At 43.3% G+C, this 23576-nt stretch overlaps 1 protein-coding gene across 4 annotated transcripts in view; it reads left to right on the forward strand.

The window, feature by feature from the left end:
- Positions 1-23576, forward strand: part of NUP93 (nucleoporin 93) — a 1122661-nt gene that overhangs the window by 1016473 nt on the left and 82612 nt on the right. For all 4 annotated transcript variants that reach the window (XM_044081412.1, XM_044081414.1, XM_044081413.1 and 1 more), the window contains 2 exons: positions 6471-6589; positions 7247-7364. In XM_044081412.1, the coding sequence (XP_043937347.1) occupies positions 6471-6589; positions 7247-7364 (237 nt within the window). The remainder of the gene's footprint in view (positions 1-6470; positions 6590-7246; positions 7365-23576) is intronic.

Raw genomic sequence — 23576 nt, forward strand, 5'->3', positions numbered from 1 at the left:
ACTGTTTGGGTTCAGAACCCATCATCTGTTCCGATGCGGCCTATACAAAAGCTCGAGGACTTCCACCAGCTCGTGGCTGTAGCCCTATCCCATCATGCTTAGGGAAGATTACCCAGATCTCATTTGCCGCTAAACAAGATTGGTTGCTTCCATTCAGGCTCTGGCTAAGTGGAAATATTTTTTCTTACTAGCAAGAGGTTCTCCCGTTCACTTCTCGGCTGGAGCGCTTTCTGTGTGGAGTCTGTATGTTCTGCCTGCGGTCATGTGGCGTTCGGAAGACATGCGTGAATGGGCATGCCTTCGTTGAAGGTTGGGCGTCAGGCTGGCACCTCGGCACCGTAAAAGTCTACTGCCAGTCATTAGTGGACCAGAGTTCTGCTGTGGCGACCACTAACCAGGAAAAGCTGAAAGAAGATCATCACTGTTCGAAAACCTTTTAGAGTGTTAGTAGGTTAGTTTGAGCTCAATTAGAGTGTTCGCTTTATTGTTGGCTGTTACCTTTGGGTGTTGTTTCTTCCTCTAGGCCCTTTTTTCTGCCTTCCTGTCCTGGCTATCTTTTTACAAATAATTATCCAAGCTCATTTAAGTTAGAGGGCTTGGAAAAAAGTCTTCAGTCTTGGTTTAACTCTATTGGTCTTTCCTCTGGTAAGCTTGTTTAAGTTAGAGGGCTACTGCTGGCCTGTTTAACTTAGAGGGTCTTCTATTCCCTTTCATATATTTCTCCTAATTAGGGGCAGGTTTGTTTAACTTGGAGAAATGCCCTCCTTTGTTTTTACATAGTAAAAATTTGTGTCACTGGTTGTTGAATATATATAAAAAATATATATTATTTTTTTCTCTTCTAGTACTGTTATTAGTGGTTGGTTGTTGTTGGTATTGCTGTTGATACGTTACACATAATGTCCAAGGATCCAAATGAATCAAAACCCTCTGGGTTTAAGAAATGTGACAAATGTAACCAAAAAATGTCGTTGACTGATGGGAATACAAGTTGTGTATATTGTTCAGGTGCAGTCCACCTTCAGGAATCATGTGCCTTTTGCCATGCTTTAAATTCCAGAGTTTTGCTTGAGAGAAAGAGCAACCTGATTTTAAGAGGATTATTAAAGACCCCCTTCACAGAGGCTATGGAAGAGACTCAGAAGTTCAACAAAAAACACCAAAATCCCCATCTTCCAGGTCACAGAATTTGGAAAAAAGATCATCTACCTCTGTTGCTCATTCGTAGCCGACAAAAAAATTGGCAAAAGATTCATCCTCGGACCCAAAGGCATTCGGGCCCGAAAAACCTTCCTCCTCGGCTCCTGCTGTGGTTTCAGGGCCAATGGAGTTTCAAATTTGGAGCCAGTCCCCAGTTCTGGAACTGATCTCCCTAACTCTCAGATCTCCTTTGCTGCAACCAGTGAGATCTCCTACCCCCTCATCTCGATCCCCCAGGACCCTCTCCGACGACTACGTGGATCATGTGGTAAGGAGACTTTTATGGACACAGGTGCTGGCCAAGCTACTGTCGACTCCAGCAGAGAGGGATTCAGAGCCGACAAAGACTTGCCTCCCCCTCATCGATTGTTCCTCTGACCCAATCTGAGACTTTATCTGAGACTTTGGAGCCAGAGTGCCTGGATCCAATTTTAGTGGTACCATTAGTACCGAGACCTGCACCAGGATCTTCGGGCTCGACTACCGCTCCGACTTCCTCGTTTCTGTCGAAATTTGAGGAGTCTAGGAGCCGAAATTCTCTGGTCGTGTCCATTGAGGAGAGTCGGATCGGACAGCTATCTGATCCAAACTTGCCTCTTGGGGGCTTTGGCTCGGGTGAGCTTGGTTCCTACATCAGCTTCGGAGCCCACTGCCTTGGTTCTGGGGATGCCTTCTGGTTCTTCGGAGCTGGAGGCTTCCTCTGAACAAGGCCAGGGGGCCTTTGAGCTGATGAGGAGAGTGCTGTCACCACGGACAGCTCCGCTCTTAGATTCAGGCATTATTCCTCCAAGGCGCCAGTGTCTTTCGCAGTACCATTGCATCCACACAGATATTGAGACCCAAAGCCTCAGGATGCCCCACTGGGTGAAGCTCTCTCCTCCGAAACCTCTCTGGAATACCCTTCTGAAGAGGTCCCTCAAAAGAGATTATGCAAGAGGAAGCATTAAGACTCCCCAGAGGAGTCCAACTAGGATACGGACCTCGATGAGTGAGAAGGGTCTCCTTGGTCACCCTCTGAGGATGTCTCCCTTGCAGACATCCTAGAAATACTTAAGCAGTGAGGTGGCTGGAAGCTCATCAATCCTTCTGAGGATGAGTCTGTATATCTGGAGGCTTTCAGGTCTCACCCTTCCACCTCTTGGGTGTCTCCACCCTTCGACTAGTCCATGAATGTAGTTAGTCAAACAGCGTGGGAGTCTCCAGACTCAGTGGAACCTGTTCCTAGGAGGCCATATAAGTTAATTACTGCATCTTCGGACAAGGAGTTCCTTAGCAAGGGTATCCCAGTAGATCCTGTGGTGGTGGTGGCGGCAGCCACCAAAAAGGAGCTTTCAGAGACATCCTCATCTATCCATCCACTAAACGAGTCTCATACGATGGACAAATATGGAAACCGCGCCTTTTCTTCAGTTACTTTTGCTCTCAGATCGCTGAACTACCTGACCCATTTTATTAGGCTTCAGAGAGATCTCCTGAAAGAGCTAATAGATACCCTAAAAGGTTCTGTAACTGCGGAGGTTTCGGACAAAGTTTCCTGTCAGCTCTCCACTTTAAATTCAGTGGTCAACTCATCCATGAGGCTCATTTCTTATGCAGCTTGGAGCGAGTAGGGCAGTGGGTACAGGAATTTCCTTAAGGAGACATTCCTGGATGCGCTTGTGTGATTTCGTGAAACCCTTTAAGTCTTCCCTAAAGTTAGACACACTAACTAGGTGTGAACAGGAAGGAAAGACTCTCTCTGTCATTGGAATCCATTTCTCCCTACCTACCTGACCTTACCCCAAAGGTCAGAAGGGGGGGAATGTGGTTTTGAAAATCCCAGAGAGCTTTCCAGGACACATGTGGTGGTCCTTCTCTCAGGGACAGAGGGGGAAGTACCAATGGAAGACGCTGACCACGTGGGGGTCTGCAGAACCAGGGCAACAGGGAATCCTTCCTTGGTAAGCTCTTTCAGCATTCCTGACAGGAGGCCCATCTGTCCATCTCTGGAGGCAGTCTGGGGTCGCTTATCTTTGTACCCAAACACCTGGCTAGAAATTACAAACGACACATGGGTACAAATGATTGTATCCAGAGGCTACTCCATTCCCTTTTCCGCCCCCACCCCAAAAATGAAAACCATCCCAGATTCCACCCAGTCAAAGGGATCAGACAACTCTAGAAGTACAAAAGTTGCTAGACAAAAGTCATCCAAACTGCCCCCACAAACCAAATTGGATCCGGAACTTACTCAAGGTTCCTTTTAGTTCCAAAAAAAACAAGGGGCTGAAGACCCATTTTGGATCTCGGCAAACTAAACAAGTCTGTGAAGAAGTCAAAGTTCCGGATGGTGACACTGCAGTCAATACTTCCTTTCCTGGGACAAGGCAATTGGATGTGCTTGATAGACCTCCAGGATGCGTACTACCACATCAAGATGGACAGACGATCCAGGAGTCATTTGCACTTTTGGCTGGGAGCCAGTCACTATCATTTTCGAGCTCTGCCCTTTGGTCTCACTACAGCCCCCAGAGTATTCAACAAATGCATGGCAGTAGTCACGGCTCACTTGAGCCACCTAGGATTCTGAGTGTTTCTGTACCTGGATGACTGGCTCCTAACTGCCACCACCAAGCATCTACTAACAAGAGCAAGAGACACCACCATACAGCTTTGCTCTCACCTAGGGATCACAATAAATTACGAAAAATCTGCCTTGTTGCTACCTCAGCATATCATTTTTATAGGAGCAGATCTAGATGCAAAACAAATGTTGGCCAAGATTCCCCAGGAAAGAGTTCAAGTCCTACGACATCATGTCCAAAATTTACTTTACAAGAAAAAAGTCCAAATAAGAACTGTCCTGAAACTGTTTGGTACCATGGCAGCAGCAATAACCTTGATACTGTTGGCGTGCCTATGTATGAGAATTTTGCAGTGGCTGCTGTTCACTCAGTGGTCCATGCAGGAGCTACCCATGTCTCACCAAATTATTAAAGAAAGACCTTCGTTGGTGGCTTCATTCCACTCAGGTGACCATAGGCCGACCGTTTGTTCTTCCACAACCGTTAGCTACAGTGACCATGGATGCTTCCCAGATGGGGAGGGAGGCATTATGTGGGAAACACAGTCCAAGGCACTTGGCAGGATCACGAGACCCACTTGCATATCAATGTCCTAGAGATGAGAGTGGTACTTCTAGCGTTGCAAGAATTCCAAGACTCTCTTCTGCTAGCAACGATTGCAGTACAGACAGACAACATGTCAGTTGTGTGGGTACATAAACAAAAAAAGGAGGAACCAAGTCTTACTCCCTCTGTTGAGAGGCCCAAAGAGTATGGTAGTGGGCAGTCTCTTCCCAACATTTTCTGACAGTAATGCACATCCCGGGAAATCCAGCGTGATAGCAGACAAACTCAACAGAGCAATTCTGATGCCTCATGAGTGGTCCCTAAGACAGGAAGTAGCAGAAAAGATTTTCTGCAAGTGGGGGCCAGCCTTACTGTGATCTCTTTGCCGCATCCATGAATGCCAGGTGCAGCAGCTACTCTGCCCTGATTCCCCCCTCTGAGAGAGTCGCCAAGGGATGCACTTGTACTTGATTGGCCCCCAGGTCTCCTCTATGCTTTTCCCCCATTTCTGTTGATTCCCAAAGTCCTTCAGAAAGCCAGCTCGTTGGGAAGGAGTTTGATACTAGTCGCCCCATACTGGCCTCGTCAAATACGGTTCCCCTTTCTTTGGCCCCATCTCTAGGGGGAGCCGTGGATTCTGGACACAGTTCCAGACCTCCTGACTCATTCATCAGGGAGGCTCCACTCATCAGTTCAATCCCTCAAGTTGACAGCTTGGCTGCTCCAGTTCCACACATAGCCAGGCTTCCTGACATTTCCCCATTGGTGAAACATATCCTGATTTCATCTCATAAGGCTTCAACCAGGAAATTATGCACAAGCAAATGGAAGAGATTTTCCCACTGGGCCTTCATTAATCTATTCTATTTGAGTTCAACTAACGGCTGTATCCAACTACCACATAGGAGAACTGGGACTAAAAATAATGTCTCACAGACTTTGCAAACTTTCCTGAGGGGTACTATTTTACTCAGGCCTCCCATCAAAGACCCCCCTGCGCCGTGGGACCTACACTTTGTCTTATTCAGTTTGATCCCTCCCCCCTTTTGAACCAGCATCATCCTGTGACCTAAAGTTTTTAACCTGGAAGACAACTCTTTTGGTAGCCATCACTTCTGCTAAAAGGGCATCAGAGCTACAAGCATTGTCAATAAGGCCCCCCTACATGCTTTTCCACAAGGATATAGACTATCTCTACGAACAAACCCGTCCTTCCTACCCAAAGTGTGGTCAGAATCTAATTTGAATCAATCGACTTACCGTTTTTTTTTCCCCAACTATGGCAACAGGGCAGAGTACAAGCAACACCAGCTAGATGTGCATAGGTAATTACATTTCTTCCTAAATAGAACAAAAGACTACAGAAAATCAGACCAGTTATTTGTATCATTTTCAGACAAAAAAAAGGGGTGCTCCAGTATCAAAAGTCGCACTTTCAAAATGGCTTACAGATTGTATTACCTTTACTTACAAATCTCAAAACAGAGAACTTCCCGGAAAGGTAAAAGGTCATTCTACAAGGGCTATAGCAACCTTATCTGCCTTTCAGGCGAGGCTACCTATGGGTACTATTTGTGCTGCAGCAACATGGGTGAAGCCTCATACCTTTATCACTCCTTTGGGTCCACTGTTCTGAAGAATGTTCTCCCTTGAGCCACTGAAGAAAGATGGTGCTAGGGGCGCTGTCCCAACCAGTACAGAGTGAAGGTGAGATAGGATAACATCACATAAAGAAGTTATGTACTCACCATAACATTCTGTGTGTGTCTATCTTGCCTTCATTCTTGCGTCCCACCCTCCATCCCCCAGCCTTTTGCTCCTGGAGGACCGAGCAGTTGTGATTGGGATATAATGTTCTCTGACTATCTTCATTGGTCTGTTACATATGTAAATAGTTTTTTGACATTAGGTTTAATATCTGCAAACAAGATCTGGGTAATCTTCTTCCCTAAGCATGATGGGATAGGGCTACAGCCACTTGCTGGTGGAAGTCCTCGAGCTTTTGTGTAGGCCGAGTCAGAAGTGATCAGTTCCGAACCCAACCAGTACATAATGAAGGCGAGATGGACAACACACACGTGGAACATTATGGTAAGTACATAACTTTTTTTAATTTAATGCTACAAAGAGTGACATACTTATTTTTCTTGTGCATTGCAGAATTCGGACAAGGTACTGGAGCTGATGAATAGATTGTTGTGTCCAGTCGTTTCACAGGTTAATGCTCCTCAGTCCAACAAGGAGAGGCTCAGAAACATGGCGTTGTCTATAGCTGAACGGTATGTGCATGTATTATATTTTCTTATGTACTGTTGTGCCAGGACATGTCCATAAATCTGGTCTGTGAGGAACATCCCTTTCAAAGAAACTGGGAGACCAAAATGTTAAGCAGTTGTGGGGAGTCTTGAGGTATTGCCATTGTTTTCTTTTACTCTGTTGGACTTCAGTCACATTACACTGGACACATGAACCTGCTTTTAGCCTAGCAGTTGGCACATTCTAAGTCTGTTAGTTTACCTCCTTTTGAACTGTATTATTTTCATTGTGGCCTCCGTGACAGTAATATTACATAGTACTTCTTAACTTGTTACTTCTTTACAGCATCAGAGTAAATTTATGGTATTGGTGATGGAGTAGGTGAGGAATGTTAAAACTTAGCTCCATTAGCTACATGGAGGAGTATTCTTCAACATCCTTCTCCCACTAATAGCAAACGTTATTTAATTAAAATTAGCATTTTGTTTTAGTTTTGCTAATCAGATGTGAAAGTTAACTATTTGGTTCACATATTTTGTAAGTGGACACATCATTTTTGATATGGAAGTTTGACTGTAGAGAATAAAACAGTTATAAGTAGAAGTGATCTTATAAGATATGCAAAGAACACCATAGTTAATTGTTATTTAAAATTACTTAATCTTTTCTTCTGTTTTTAGATACAGAAGTCAGGGGATAAGTGTGGAAAAATCCATCGACTCTACGTTCTACCTGCTACTGGACCTTATCACATTTTTTGATGAGTATCATGCAGGGAATGTTGATCGAGCATTTGATGTAAGTTTTAACAACTGTTTAGAACAACAACATAAGCAGCCTCAGTGCAAAGCAAAGAAGTGTCCCCTTTAGAAATCTTCTGATCCTGTGGCTGTAGCCTCTCAGCCATCATTTTGATGGTGTGAAAAATCATGTTCTAGATTCTGAAAGGAAGTGAACGAGAGTCTTTTTCTTTTCTCATTATTAGATAGCTGTCATATCAAGGACGGATTTTCTTATCCACCTAACTGATTAGGGTTTAAATTACAGCTAGGCGCAGTGTTATTAGCAGTATCAGTGGCTCGATAGCCAGCATATTCACCTTTAAGGCAGCATATGATGGCTCAGTGGTTTAGATCCCTGCCTCACATCTTCAGGATTTGAGGTTCAGTCCCTGTCTATGTAGCGTTTGTTTGTTCTTCCCTTTGTTTTTGTGGGATTCTGTGGGTACACTAGTTTCCTCCCATCTCTCAAAATGTGCTGTTTATGGTCTCCTCTAAAAGTGTCCATACATATTGCATTTACCCTTGTGGCCCTGTGGCCCAGGTCATACTTGAAAAGGGTCATAGATAACCAGTTCACTTTCCCAGTTAAATTAATAAATTCAGTAAAGTCTTCCCATACTTTGGCAAGAAACATAGTCAGACACCAGTAAGAAGGGAATCTGGAGCTGGAAGCCTAGGGTTTTAGTCATTACATTTTCTGCCACCAACCCCCCATCCTATGAGCTGACCTCAGGCTTTCTGTGGCTCTAAAAGATTTGTAGCATCTCTGTACAGTTCAGTGTTCTGAAAGTCAGTTCAGGACTTTCTTGCCCCAAATAAAGAGGTCAAGATTGTGTGCATGCAGGACAGACAACTTCATAATTGTGATTTACTTTGGATGTTGCTTTTTTCCTCATATTCATATTAACGGGGAGTGGTTTTTAGTTTCAGGCATTGCAGTTTGAATTATTTGCTACTTCTGTAGTTTTGAATTGCATAAGAGTAAATGCGGCTGTTCAATTCATGCAAGGATTCTTATTACAAAAGGACTTTGGAATGAGTTCAATAAGTGGTTTATCTCAAGGGTATTTCACTGTTTAAGTACATTTAACAAGTCTTTCTCAAAAATCTACTGATCTGATAGCTAGACAGATACCAATACTGTTTTGTGCGTCCCGTATTGGCTGATCCTGCCCCTATCCAGCCAAGGACAGTTTTATCCAGAGTCTGCCCTGTACCTACCTTTGTTTATATTAACTGGGAAGTTATACCTGCGCAACTGGGGCAACTCCATGTTCATTGCACTTCCAGAAAAAATGCATTGTGTTGAACATGTATGCAAGTAATGTGTTACAAAGTAATCCTTTAACTGAAATAGTATTCAGCAATTAGAAATAATGACAACCTACAGTCTTATTCAGCATTTATAAACATACTTCATTCAAATACTTTAAAATATAGTTGATTTTTCTCGTTAAAATAATGATATATATATATATATATATATATATATATATATATATATATATATATATATATACACACACAAGGATGCAAGAAAACTGAACAAGACATTCAGAGAATTGTACAGGAGACATGCCAGTAGTCAGAGTTGTAAGTTGTATGATGCAATGATTACTGCTACAGAATGAGTTAGTGATAGTGTGTGAAAGAGGATATCCAAAATTGTACCCTATGATGTGATGTGGAAATGCAGAGGAAGGTTGATCCAAATTTAAAGACACCGGTGTGCCAGAGTGATTTCATGTGCATGAAAAAGATGCATGAGAAGATCCAAATGAACTACTTGATGTGAAGAAGTATACAAGCCTATTAAAAGGACAGTAGTGAGGCATTTGTTAGATTGATGCAGAATAGATTAAACAAGCTTTAATTGAAACCTATGAATAGAGTGGGAAAGTTCTAACCAATGTAGAGACATTAATGAGAGCAACGATGAGATTGGGAACATTACCCAAGTCAAACGGCTATACTTTTTTATAACATATCCCAAAAGTGAAGAGCTGAGAAGAAAACGGGTATGCTAAGAGACAGGATCCATAGGGACAAGCTAGGTAGTGAAGTGATTTCCCAAGTAATATTCTAGCTAGGTCAGTCAGAAATACTGTGTTTATAGGAAACAATAGCAAGTTTTTGGTTGACTTTGAGTAGTGTTATCAATACGCGCCGCACAAAACGTCAAATGCTGGTGCAGGGTGACAAAGTTTAAAATGAGAAACATCTTCCAGAACTAGGACTGTTCTTCATATGTATTTGTCAGTAGAGAGTTTTAAGAGTAGCTCTAATGCTGAGAGAGGGGACTATTATTTTGGTTTTAGATGCATTCAGTAATTTTGTCAAAACTACTTTGGGGCCCAGTACTTATTTCAGTAGTTTGAGAAGGAGCAAAAGAAAATAACAGATTTATCAGCATACTGAATTAAGCTGGCAGGCCTACCATTCTTGACCATGTCATCCACAAAATCAGTGAAGGGAAGAGGACAAGACTAGATTTTGGAGGGGCACCTGACAAAATGGAAAAGATTAGTGAAACAGTGAGCATATCGAACAGTCTGGGTTTTGTTACTTGAATAGGTAGAGAATTAGTGAAGTACTATCTCTTAGACCATAGGAAGCATGACAGTCTAGAACATCTGAGTGGTTGTTTCATTTTCTTTTGGTAAATCTGAAATAATACAGTGACCTGGATGAAAACCACAGACTCCAAAAGAATACAACAGGTAGTTAGGTGTTGGAACACTTGAGCAAAGTCTCTCTTGAGTGGTGAAAAGATAGCAAGTTGGTAAAAATTAATGAGGTGACAAGGTGATCTGTTGTAGTGCTGGGTTCGTTTTTTCATCCCAGCTAAGATTTATTGTCCCTGGTCAGAGTTTTCTTCAGCTTGAAATGACTTTGAGATTCCATTAGATTGTTTACCAGACAGAACCTCAGAAGTTCTGGGTGTCACAGTATCAGTAGTAACAACATTCCTGAAATCCATGTTCTGCATAGGTTACACTCAGTGGATTTGTCAGATCCAGTGGAACCAACATACTGGCAGCCTGGAAAACTCGGTACTAATTTTGAACACAGGAGGGAATTCAGCTGTTGAATATTTGCTTGTCACTGTCTTTTGGATGGACTCCTGTGTTTCTTAGCTTCAGTAGTGCAATCTGTACTAATTAGAATATTGCAGCTGTAATGCACTTAAAAAAAATTGCCACATAAAATATTGCATGCATAAACATTTGTATTGCTGAATAGTTGTCCTTTGCAGATTCAAGACAGTGTTTAAGGTAATTCTGCAAAATTTTGAGCTCTAATCTCAGCCATAGCTGGACCTGCATGCCTTAGCTAGAAGTTCCTAACCCTCCTGACTTCTGGTATCAGCATCCATGTTCTTTTATCCTCCTTGTCCCTGTCTTGTTAGATTTGGTGCTCCCTGTTCCAGAACTGAAAGATTCCATGCATTGTTTTATCTTACTTTGACTGCTCAATCCATTTTGCAGCCAAAATATCATTCTCTGTACATTTGTCACTGTCTGTAGTTACATGGTCCTTTTCACAGAATGTTGGGAGGTTTTACTATAGCCTATAGGGCTGATAACTAAGAATGACAAGTGTCACTGACCACTGTAACTGTCTCTCTTTCTGTAGTATATCTGTGAGATGACGTTTCCCTATTTTAGCTGTGAAATAAAAGTTGATGCATTTTGACACCTGTTGTGGATTTCTACAATGAGCAACTTTCTGCTCCAATGCAACACATTACAAACTGGTGTAGTCTGCTCAGGTGCTGTAAGTAGTCTAAGGTAGCTGTCCCGCCCTTCTTTATCTTATCCCTCTGAAAATCAGACTCTTTCAAAGGTCACAGCTGTCTTGGCTTTTACCTCCTTCTCTGGCAATTAATTGCAAGTACCTACCATGTTTACTGTGGGGGGGGGGGGTATTATCATCATGCCACCTCCTTCATGTCCTATCCATTTGTCACATCCTTCTCCAAGTAAATTCATAGTCAAAATGGTGTTTGTATGTTGTGTCAGCTGCCTTTTGAGTAGGGAGGGTAACATTTGTGCCTTTCTGCAGATACAGATCCTGCAAGAGTTGTGCATCCCAGAAGCAACTTTGGCGGCTACATTCTATGACGTTCAAACTGCTTCCCCCATGGTCAGGAAAACAAAGCAAGTTTTTACTTGTTCTACACCCATAGAGTAGTTCCTTAAATCTCCTGGCATACATTCACTGGTCATATTTGGGAGAGAAAACATTTTTTCAGGCCCCATCCCTAAGTCTGATGTGGTTCACTGGCTGGATTGTGCATCCCAGCAGGGTTTGTGGGACAGGCCAAAACACTGGGTATTCACCAACTGATTATCTGATGGGATTTGTCCTTTCATGTACAGGAGCATATCCTTGGGGAATCATGGTTTGATGCCAACATTAAGTCTTGCATAGACCTTTCCATAACCAGTGCTTGCCCTTACTCACTTGATTCAATGCACATAAGGTAAATGCAAGTCCTCCCATTCCGGAGCTCTGACGGAGGTAGAGTTTTTCTTCTCTATTTGTGCTCTATAAAAGGAATCCAGGGATCCAGACATACTTATCTCTGAGATTAATAAGGATCTTTCTTTCCCTATAGCACCCCCTTGATACCCATCACCACGACATCTGAATTTTCTGTGAGCAAGGGTCATCCCATTTATAAAGTTTGGTCCGAAAGATGCTACTTTTCCATTGTAGAGCCACCAGGCCTGTCACCCCCTGCCATACTGGAGGATAACTCCACTGTCCCAGCATCTGTATGCCCTTACTTTTGTCCAGGGCTGTCTGTGAGTGTCTGGTTCTTCAGCTTTTACCCCATCTTGGAGGGCCATTACAAAGGGCCATTGGGATCTTGACATTGTTTATGGGTATTAGGTGAAGACCTCTCACCAAGAGAAGACCACAGCTGTCTTCAAGGAGCGCTAAAGATAGGCCCAGACTCCACTTCTCAAGCAGCCAAGGGGTTTTACTCTCATTTGTTGTTGGCTCAAAAGGAAAAGGGAGATATCTCACATCTCAAACCTCAGCGATAAATTTCTTATAGTGACTGTCTTGGTGGGGGGTGGTCACTTGGATGGTTTCACTGGACATAGTGGATCTCTACTGACATTGAGGTGCCTGGGTTCTGCAGAGAGAGAGCTGCTTGGTCTGTTACAAATGAGCACCATTTTCATTTGAGTGGTGCCGTTTAGTCTGTGAGTTGTACCTTCAATGTTTACAATGTTGGTGGCATAGACCTTTCAGGAGAAAGACTTCATGCGTACCCCTAGCTGAATGACTGGTCCTTGGTAACTGCATTGAGGGAATCCCCTGGTTTGTGTCCTTGGCTGGCATGCACCCATGGTTGTAGGCTGTTTAGGTCTGATAGAACTGAGAAAAACCCTTTCTGTACTTCACACATATTGCCTTTATCACAGCAAGGCTGTACACATTTTCATGTCAGTCATTTCTTCATGCAGCGTGAACATAGGAAGACCTGAGACTAGGTCCTTTCCTGTTCTGGTTGGACATCCATCCGGTTGTGGGGTATGTGGTATATGAGCAAACAGAGTGGACAACATGCTTGTAACCTCATTGCAAATGCGTGATTCATGCTTGGTAGTAGAAAGAAGGCAAGGACAACATCTTTGTAGCAGTTTACATTTCTAAGGATGTAACCTGTTTGTAATTTCACTGAGCCGCAACTCCAATCCTGTTTTGGAACTAAGGATTCAGGAATCCTCTCTTAGTATTGCCTTTCAGGATTGAGGCATGCAGATATTAAGCTGATTACCACTTGAGGGAATGTAGTCCTTCCCCTCATTTGCTGGATTTAGCAGATTAGGAAGGTTGAGGGTGGGTATGTTGTCTTTTTCCTGACACTGAAGACATCTTTATGCCTTTCTCACGCTCTGATTCATTATCCTATCATAGAAATCAGAGAAGAAAGACTATATCTCATCCTCACTGCCTTATTTTATCCAAATTTCTGTGGTTCTAGGATATCTGTTTCCTATCAATGTATGAAGCTATACCAGTACAAGCCAAGACTCATGTTCTGCTGGGGAAGACTGATGGCTCCATGTCATGTTCTGGATGTTTCACTGTTGCAATCATCACAGTTGGGTTATCCCTGCCAGGGTAGTCCTTGGCCGGTCCAAATACCAGAGGCTTAGTATTTCTGTGTCAGTTGCTGTCGCTTCAGGACTGACGTCAGGTCGTCAATAGTATAAAGTAAGGCAGCTGACACCATTACATCAGTCTTTCTTGTCTTGGAGCCAGAAGCAGTTCGCATGAGTGGCGGTCAGCTGATACCCGAGTTTCATCTACCGAATTGAAGTTGAAGTCTTCCAAAGCTAATTACCCTGTTGGGGATCCTTTTTTCTTCCACTAACCGATGTCAGAAAAAGTTAATCGTCTCGCCTGTGGAAAGCAAATATCTCACTGAGACTTTCATTCTTACTGCGTCACTTGTTTAGGCCCAGTCCACGACATCCCCCGTTGTTGCTTCTGTGCTTTGTTCAACGCCAGAACTATCCATCTTCGGGCCCTTATTGTACCTAGATATTTTCGTTTACAGTCTTCGAATTCCAATATGGCTTCGGTAAGCCATCCGACAGCAGATCTTCTGAAGAAAACGTAAAGATAAAGACAGAGACAGACCACATGGGTCCAAACCTGCCGACGACGCTTCCGTTAAGATAGTCGTCAGCTTTACGGTCCTCAGTGAGGCACTTTTGCAGCCCCTGATGCCTACTTCTGTGGATTTGCAAGCCGCTACTGAGACCCTTTCGGAGTCCAGTATGCCATAAAACTCTTCTTCGACTAAGGATCATGCAGTCGTCTCTACCTTGGAGGGGTCCGGAGCCGCTGAGCAGGCACCGTCTTCTGAGAAAGTCCTTCGATATACCGATTCTCGACACAAACCAACTCCTTCTTTTGCGACTACTGTTCTTTCGAAAACTACAAGAGTTTCTTAGGCCCAGGGTACGCACCACACCCAAGAAACCGACGACCCAATCTCGGACACCTGCTTCCTTGCCTCAGTCTCAAGTGCTTAAAATGGTGGAATACCTTATCATGTTGATCAGGGGAAGCCAAGCTACCCCCTCCAAAAGAAAAAGAGATCTGTCCCCTGTAGTTTTGTCGTAACAAGAGTCAGATGACTCTGATGTATCTGAATATGAAGACAATGCAGCCCCTCTCTACTTATGAGGATTCAGATGCAGAGGATTCCATCCCTTTAGCCTCTCCCCCAGAGAATTTTTATTTTGGGGAAAACCTTCATACCTTAAGGGAGCATTTCCAATGGGAGAGTCGAGACTACCCTCAGTATAAAAAGAGATTTGGGGAATTTTTAGATCTTCCACAGCACAGACCCTTGGCCATCCCCACAGTCCTGGATGTTGTGGAGGATGTTTTCCTGGAATCCAGCTTGACTCCTGACACACTCCCTCCTGCACCCAGAAAACCATACAGGTACTATAGAGTCCCTGACTCTCACAAATTTCTTTTTAAAAATCCTACTGCTGACCCTGAGGTAATTTCTCAAAGGCCTAAAGGGATTAAAGCAACCTCTTCTAAGAATCCCACCCCCTCAGATAGGGATTCCCGAGCACTAGACAGATGGGGTAAAAAAGTATACACCTCAGCTACTCTTGCTACCAGAGCACTAAATTGTCCGTTCCATATGCTAAAATTTCAGCAACATACCCTGGAACTATTCAAACAAAAAATGTCTTCCTTTCCTGCTTGTGCAGAATCTAAAGCGTTACAAGAGTTAATGCATTCTGAAAGTCAAGTAACTAAACGTGCCTTGCACTGTGGCTTTGACGCCCTAGAAGCTTTTTGCAGGGCAGCAGTCACTAGATCTGTCATTAGAAGGCATGCATAGCTTAAGGAACAGCATTTGCCAGACCATGTCAAATCTAAATTGCTGGATGCCCCCTTGCACAAAGACAAGTTATTTGGTACTAAGGCAGAAGAGGTCTTAAAAAGATGGAAGAAAAAGCAAAATCTATGCAGACAGTTAAGGATTTCTTACAGGACCAGCCACCTAGGTTCAGCAGGCATTGTCCCACCAAGCACTGGTCCTTTCCTGCTCCCACTAAGCCAGTCCAGCCCAGGCCCCGGGCAACCAGACCCCCCCCCCCCAGGCAGCAGCCACAGGGAATGCAGAGGTCTAAGTAGTGGACTACCTCCACTTCAAAACCAGGGAGTTCTGAGCCACCCCCTTATGGTAAGAACTCACAATGACTCACCTCCCCCACCCTCTGCCCACCTTCACTTATCCCAAGGAGGAAAACTCTCCTTTCACACAAGCACCTGGGCCACCATTACCAAAGACCACTAGCTTCTCAACATAGTGTCTCAGAGATACAAATTTTCCTTCCACACCCTTCCAACCCCAAAAGGGTTCCCAGATCTACCTCCAAACTAATGGGCAGAGGCTCAAAAGCAAATCCTTTCCCAGCTTTCTATGAGGGCAGTAGAGTACGTTCCTGCATAACAGATGGGCCAAGGTTTCTACTCCTGACTTTTTCTGGTGCCCATAAAAGAGGAAACCTGGCACCCCATCCTCGATCTATCCATTCTAAACACCTTCCTTGTGATCCCAAAATTCAAAATCCTCACCCTCCAGCAGCTGCTATGCTTGCTCTGATTTTCCTGACAGCCTACTTCTCTCAACTAGCCACCAGACCCCAGTTATCTGCAAGGAACATCCTGCATGCTCTGGGGTTCATGGCATCTTGCATACTACTCATTCCATATGCCAGACTGCATATGAGGAAACCTCATTGGTACCTAAAAAGCCTTTGGTGTCAACACTCTCAAGACCTGGAGACTCTTATACCTATATTTCCTTGCCTCAGAAAAGATTTCTTTGGTGGGCAACAGCATGCTCCCACAAGAAGGGACTACCATTCTCACCACCCCCCACCGCCCTGACCCTCACCACAGATGCATCAGACTATGCTTGGGGTGCACACCTGGACGGCAGGTACATACAGGGCCAATTGAACCCGCAGCAAATACCTCTGCACATCAACCAAAAAGAGATGATTGCTGTCCAGCACGCCTTGATAGCTTTCAAGCCCCTTCTCAACCCAGGGGCTTTCCTGATCAAAACAGACAAAACCACTGTGATGTGGTATTTCAACAAGCAGGGAGGGACTCGCTCCTACCCTCTATGCAGGCTGGCCATGACCCTTTGGCACACAGCATCTGACATGCAGCTGCATCTGTTAGCACAATTCCTACCAGGCTCTCTCAACTCTTTGGCAGACCTATTAAGCAGAAATCTTCTGGACCCACAGGAGTGGCGGTTCAACTGAAGAACCTTCACTCAAATAACTCAGAAATGGGGCACCCAGAAGGTTGACCTCTTTGCCTCCCACACCAACCATCAGCTCAGCAAATTTTGCACCAGGGAGCATCACTGCATGGCTTGGAAAGTAGATGCCCTGTCCTTCCCCTGGGTCAATCTATCGATCTGTGCCTTTCTTCACTACCTCTCATCCCTAGGGTACTGCTCAAAATAAAGAAGAAAAAAACAAGGACAGTTCTTATAGCTCCAGACTGGCCTTGCCAGCACTGGCACCCCTTGCTGCACAGCCTGTCCCCCTGTCACCATGGCATCTTCCTCAGATTCCAAACCTCCTGACCCAGAGGGAAGAGGAATTCTTGCTTCCCCAGTAGCAGATACTCAATTTGGCAGCTTGGCATATTCCGCAACCCTGGATGAATCTGCCAACCTCAGTAAACAGGTTCTAGATGTTATACGTGAGGCCAGACGCCTAGCACTAGAAAGTCATATGCTGATAAATGGAAAGGGTTCTGCACCTGGATCCAGGCTAAGGGAGCCAGTACGGCACAGCCCTCCCTCCCAGTCATCCTGGATTACTTAGCTGACCTACTACACGGTGGCCTCTTTCTCCTCTGTAAGAATTCATGCCTCTGCTGTCTCTGCTTATTTCCCCACTGAGCAGCCCCTTTTCTCACACCCTTTGATCAAACAGTTCCTAAGAGGGACTAGCAACTTGAGGCCACCCAGAAGAGCACCAATCCCAGCTTGGGACCTTAACTTTGTGTTGGAAAAGCTCACCCTGCCACTTTTCGACCTAGCTTCTTCTACAGAGCTAAAATTTCTCTCCTGGAAGACCGCTTTCCTTCTGACCATCACTTCAGCCAAAAGAGTCTCTGAGCTGCAAGCGCTCATGGCTGTGGAACCCTTCATCATCTTCCATGCTGACAGGGTATCCCTCAGAAATAACCCATCTTTCATACCCAAGGTGGTGTCCAGTGTGGCTCTCAACCAATCCATTAATTTGCCCACCTTTTTTCTTAATCCCCAGAACAAGGGGGAAAGGATCCTGCACTCTCTAGATGTGCATAGACAGCTCTGATTCTATCTAGACAGGACTAAATCCTTCAGAAAGTCTGATCGATTGCTGGTTAGCTTTGCTACAGGGGTAGAAGCCAAAGCCATCTCCAAACAAACCATTTCCAAATGGATAGCACACTGCATCCATTTCTGCTACAAACAACATGGAAAGTCTCTCCCAAGGGGGTCAGGACTCACTCCACCAGAGCAGCCTCCACCTCTGCAGCTTTCCTCAGTGGAGTCCCCACCAGGGACATCTTGGAGGCTGCCACCTGGGCATCTGTTCACACTTTTACCAAATATTACCACCTGCCTCTCTTCTCCAAATCCAGGGCAGGGTTTGCCTCTGCAGTCTTGCAGGGCATGCTAGCCATCCCCTAGTTTCCTTGGCTGCCTCCACCCATTTCCTCAGCTTTGGGAATCAACCCAAATGTGATGACTGCAACAGTAAAACACGAAGAACATAGTACAGTTGTGCACACTTACCATAAATGTAGATGTTCGAGTGTATTCACTGTTGCAGTCCTGGTTTCCCTCCTTCCATCCCCCTTTCTTCTCTTTCCTTACAAGGGACATATTGCTATTTACTTTCTACTAGTGGGATTCTTCCACCAGAACCTGGCTCCTACTTGGTGGCTCCTGACAGGTTACAGCAAGAAAAACGGATGTAATGGCGTTGGCTGCCTTACTTTATACTACTGATGACCTGACATCAGTCCTGAAATGACAGCAACCAGCGCAGAAATACTAAGCCTCTGGTATTCGGGCCGGCCGAGGGCTACCCCTGGCAGGGATAACCCAAATGTGATGACTACAGCAGTGAATACACTCACATCTACATTTATGGTAAGTGTACACAACTGTGCTTTCCTCCTTTAAGTCCCTCTTGCTTCCACAGTTTCTTCTAGTAGGAATCTCTGAGGGGATTATAGCCATCCAAAAGCCTTGTAGTTACCCGGACCTTCTCAGGTAAATACAAGATGCTGTCTGTTTCATTTACTAGGTATTATGTGCCACTTCATTACCTCAGACATCTGTATGACTTGAGAGTCAGTTTTTCCATGGTCATGGTGAAAGTCTTGCACATTTCTGAACATCACGACCTTGTGCAGGACAGAAATGATTTTCAGTAGTGTCTTGTTAAGCAGTTGCTCGTGGGGAAGGTTTGTTTTTCACAAATTACCCTATCCTCCATGGGAACTAATTTTTCATGATCCAGAGGTTTACCCATCCTCCTTTCACACCTGCTGGTTCATTGGCTCTGAAGTTTGTATTTTATTGCTCTGATGTTTGTATTTTATTAGTAGGTATCAGCTCTGCTTGAAGTATGGTGGAGCTTCATGCATGTATTTCTAGGAATTCAAATTATGTTTTTCATAAGGATCAGGTGCCCCTTTGGACTAACCTGCATTTCCTCACAAAAGTGACATCACAACTCTCCTTAAGACAATCCATTTATGTTACTGTGCTCTTTCCAGAGATCAACAGCATAAAAGAAAAAGTTCTTCACATGATATATATGCAGCTTTGACCTAAAGAGAGTTCCTAAGATCAGGCAGCCCAAAGAGTTGTTTCTTTCCCTTCATGGTGGTGGGAGGGGCTTGCAGTGGCTAAGCCGAACCCTTTACACTCTTTGCTTATTACCGTCCTGCCAGTCTTATATATCTGAAAGATATGCATCTGGAGCATTCCTCCCCGGGCCTCCGCTGAAAACAGGCTCTGTGGAACCTAGTCGGACATTCCCGGTCAACAAATGTTAAATAAAAAAAATAAATAAAAAATTTCTTAGTGGTTTGGTAATTGGATTCTGTTTTGCATTTATATGTCAAAATGTCCCTTGTAAAATGCTGCTGTCAGTGGTCACTTCTCAAGGGGGGGGGTTGCTGCATCCAGTACTTGCTTAAAAATGTCTCCATTGTAGATATCTCTTTCACATTGTAGGAGGTGTGAATCTCCTCTGGCACTTTGGTTTTACAGAATACTGAACTTGCGACTTCTGGCCACCCTGCCTTCAGCCACTCAGGAGGTTTGTTTCACTACTTTTGACTATCACTGCCACCACTTCAGAAAGCCCTGTCCTCCTCCAAGTCAGAATTGACAAATATATACTCACCCTATCATTTGGTCTGTGAGGGTATTTTCTGCAGTTTGCTTATTACCATCCTGCCAGTCTTGTATATCTGAATGGCCACTCCGTCATCCATCTTGTCAATAGTTTTCTGTAAGTCAGGCAACCGTATATTTATATGTATAAATGTATCATCTTCTGTGATGGTCAGTATAACAGTAAATTACAATATTTGAAGTCTACTTAACTTCTGGATACTGTATTCTCACTGCATTTTTCCAAGTCCTGAATAGCTTCCCTGCAAGCAACCAGCACTGAAGAAGTTAGCAATGAAAGTTACATATATATTCATCGTTGTTCTCTGTCTCTCTCTGTCTCTATGCAGTGTAGTGGCTTGCTTTTTAACAGTTTAGTTGTTTTTTTCATTGCAGTCAGACATATTCAAGATGCCATCAGAAGACTAAGATATGCCATCAGAATGGCAGATATCACCAAAAGGGGTCATTATAGAAATTGAGAGTCAAAAAATTACAAAAAAAATGACTCAAAGGAGAGCAGTACATGTTGAAACATTCACTCTTCTTTTAAATCCTGTTTTGCAGGGGGAGCAAGTCTTCCTGCACTCCCATACCCCTACAACTCGTATAATTGTGAGATCACTGTGCCTCAGAGAAAGGGAACTAGTTTAAGATACAGCAGTCTCTGACTTGGTATTCAAATCTTTCACTTTCTCACATTCCACTTTGCTCTTCAGGGACTCACATTTATAAATTTTGGACATTAATAGCTATAATACCGATTTGTTAACCAAGTAAGCTTGCTTGGATACACAGTCCCTTTTCAGTGGCAACCTGGAAAGCAGTATCTGGTTAATTGACTTACTCAGGGTCTCACAGTAGGCAAATGAAGACCTAAAATTAAACCTTGTACCACATGAACTACAACTCTCAGCCTTAACCCTCTGAACCAACTGCCAGACCTTCAAGTGGTTAGACACTGAAAGACTTCTGCGCACATTTTTTTTTTGGCTTAAGTTCGGAATACAATGTTGAAGACTGTGACAGCTGTGCTACATTCGAACAAGCTACTAGATTAAGTTGTCAGAAAAGCATATTTAACTGAAAAATGACTGAAAATGTTGGATAAGTCAAAAAGAAAGCACTCCTGTAAAACAGAGCCAACCAAGATTGAAAAAAAGAAAATTATTCAGAGGCCTAAAACTGTTTACAGAAAAAAAGGCATTAATGCCATTAGACTGTTATTAACATCTTCAAGCATACCTCTCAAGTGTCCAGATTTTTGCCTCGTATTTGTAATCTTTTTCTCATATGTTTGTGTTTGTGTCTTTTGGCTTTTCCCGGTTAGGGGTAGCCACAGCGGAACTCCGGTCCGCTAATGATTGGCAGTAGATTTTTACGTGCCGAGTTGCCGGCCCTGATGCACTACCTACAACGAAGGTACGCCCATTCACGTATATCTCCACACAGAAGACGCTCTAGCTGAGAATCGAACAGGGCAAAGTCTTACTGTGAGGCGACAACACTACTGCAGCACCACCACCGCAGTAAGACAAAAAGAACCACTCAATAATAAAAACTAAATAATAAAAAAATAGTAAAGTAAACCAAATGCAGCTCCCAAGAAACAGCAAGCTGGAAAACCAACATAACTGTTTTAACGCTTTTCATGTATTTTACTGGATTATTTAAACGTCTTTGCTGTCCAACTACACTGCTGGTTTTCCGGCTTGCTGTTTCTTGGGAGCTGCATTTGGTTTACTTTACTAGTTTTTATTATTGAGTGGTTCTTTTTGTCTTCTTGCCGGCGGTTCCTTTAGTTTCGTGCTTGTCGTTCAACTGGCTTTATGGAGCAGCTGATGTCACAGTATTTCCAAATAACTACACAACTCATCAATTTATTCAGAGAAAAGGGTATGAATGTCAATGTTCCTGTGCCTGATTTTAGAACACAAGACCCTGTACTTACTGAGTCGCAAGCTGAACTCTATACACTGCACACTCTGCCCGCAACTAGTGAACTGCGTGGTTTTTAACAACGCTGGGAATACGAGTTCCACTAATGTGGATAACAACAGTACTTCTAATGTATCTAATTCACCAGTGATTAACCCTAATAATTTTACCAACAGACTTTATGCTTTTCTAAACCCTTTACTCACTGATTGGAATTTCGACGTTAGACGTGCTGTAGGACCAGGCACTATTAAAACCCAGCTGGCTAATTTTGAACTTAAACTCAAAAAGTTCAAATCATTACAAATGGACAATGCTTTTTTGGAAAACTCGATTATGCTTAAACAAGTGCCGAAGGGCCTAAGAATGTTTAAGCTTCCAATGGGTTTTGTTGCTGGTTCCGACAGATTTAAAGAACTTCTTGACTTTTTTGATCGAACGGGCTTGGAGCTTATGCGTATTATAATTTGCAATAATAATCAAAGATCAGAACTTTTAAAATCTGAATTGGGGCAGATTAATGACAACATCACTAAAGATCTGCTTTTTGAATTTAATAAGCAACAATATGACAATATTTTACACAAAATTGATAATTTTGTGAGTAAGGGGTTAGATCTGAAGTCCCTGAAACTCAAAAGAGACACTTATGATTATGCTAACCAAAAGGCTTATTCCCATTTCAGAGAATTTGAGAGAGTCAACAACTTTAATGGCTCGAGTAGAGATGGTCTTTTGCGTGCATCTCTTCAAGGCGACAACCACTCTGTTCAAGAACTGCCATTTAGTGGAGATGCCATTAACGACTTTGAGATAGAAACTGATTTGTTTGACGGGAATGACAATTTTTTAGACCCTCCTCTTTTGAGGCGCTCCGAACGCATTCGGGAGCGCAACCAATGTTTTCAGGGGGCACCGTCATGGAGAGGAGCACCGCAGAGACCTTACAACAACAGGAGATAGTGGCCTTTGTTACCTCACAGACCACTGTAGAAAACAACTGCTCCGATGAGTGTTGCATGGGTTCTCCTTTACAGTGGGACACTAGTTTTATCAGGTCTGATATTTTACTGCATGATGATATAGTTACACTACATGAACCTTCACAATGTGTTTTGGACTCTAACGAGGTGGTTGAACTTTGTGTCACCCTTATTACAGGTACAAACTTTTATTTCCGGTTCTGGTGACAGCAATACTTTGAATTTGAATTCAACACCTAATTTTTTATTAGACAATGATTTAAGTGGGAATTTCAATTTCAATTTGGAAACTGAATTGTCTTGTAATCTTGTTAAGGTTAACAATGTATGTTTATACAACTTTACCAATTTGGAGCTGACTGATGACTATATCTGTCCTTGTGTGAGAAAGGATTTACTTATGTGCCTAAGTTTAGAAATGAGGTGGCCAAACTTTTAGTCAATCTTAGGATGTACACTAGACAATTAAATTTGCAAATGTATTTTTTCAAGAATCATTTGTTGAAAGAACATGTTTTAGGGCCTAAAAGGAAAAGTACTTTTATCCCCCCAGCTCATCCTTGCATACATATTTTCGAGTCTGTGTGTGAATTACAGATTAGAAGGTTGAGTAAATTGAGTGATCATCAATCTGATAACGTGGCTACAGGTGAACGTTTTTGTTTACAAGAATTGACATCCTCTAACCATTTTAGGGTCATGAAACCGGACAAGAGTGGAGGGGTTGTCATTATGACGTCCATCGACTATTCCAATAGAATGTCTTGTTTATTAAATGATACTAATTCATACATTAGAGTATCACGAAATGAGTTGC

Source organism: Protopterus annectens, chromosome 8.part0, assembly GCF_019279795.1.
Source record: "Protopterus annectens isolate FY-2018-M chromosome 8.part0, PAN1.0, whole genome shotgun sequence".
Classification (NCBI taxonomy): Eukaryota; Metazoa; Chordata; order Ceratodontiformes; family Protopteridae; genus Protopterus; species Protopterus annectens.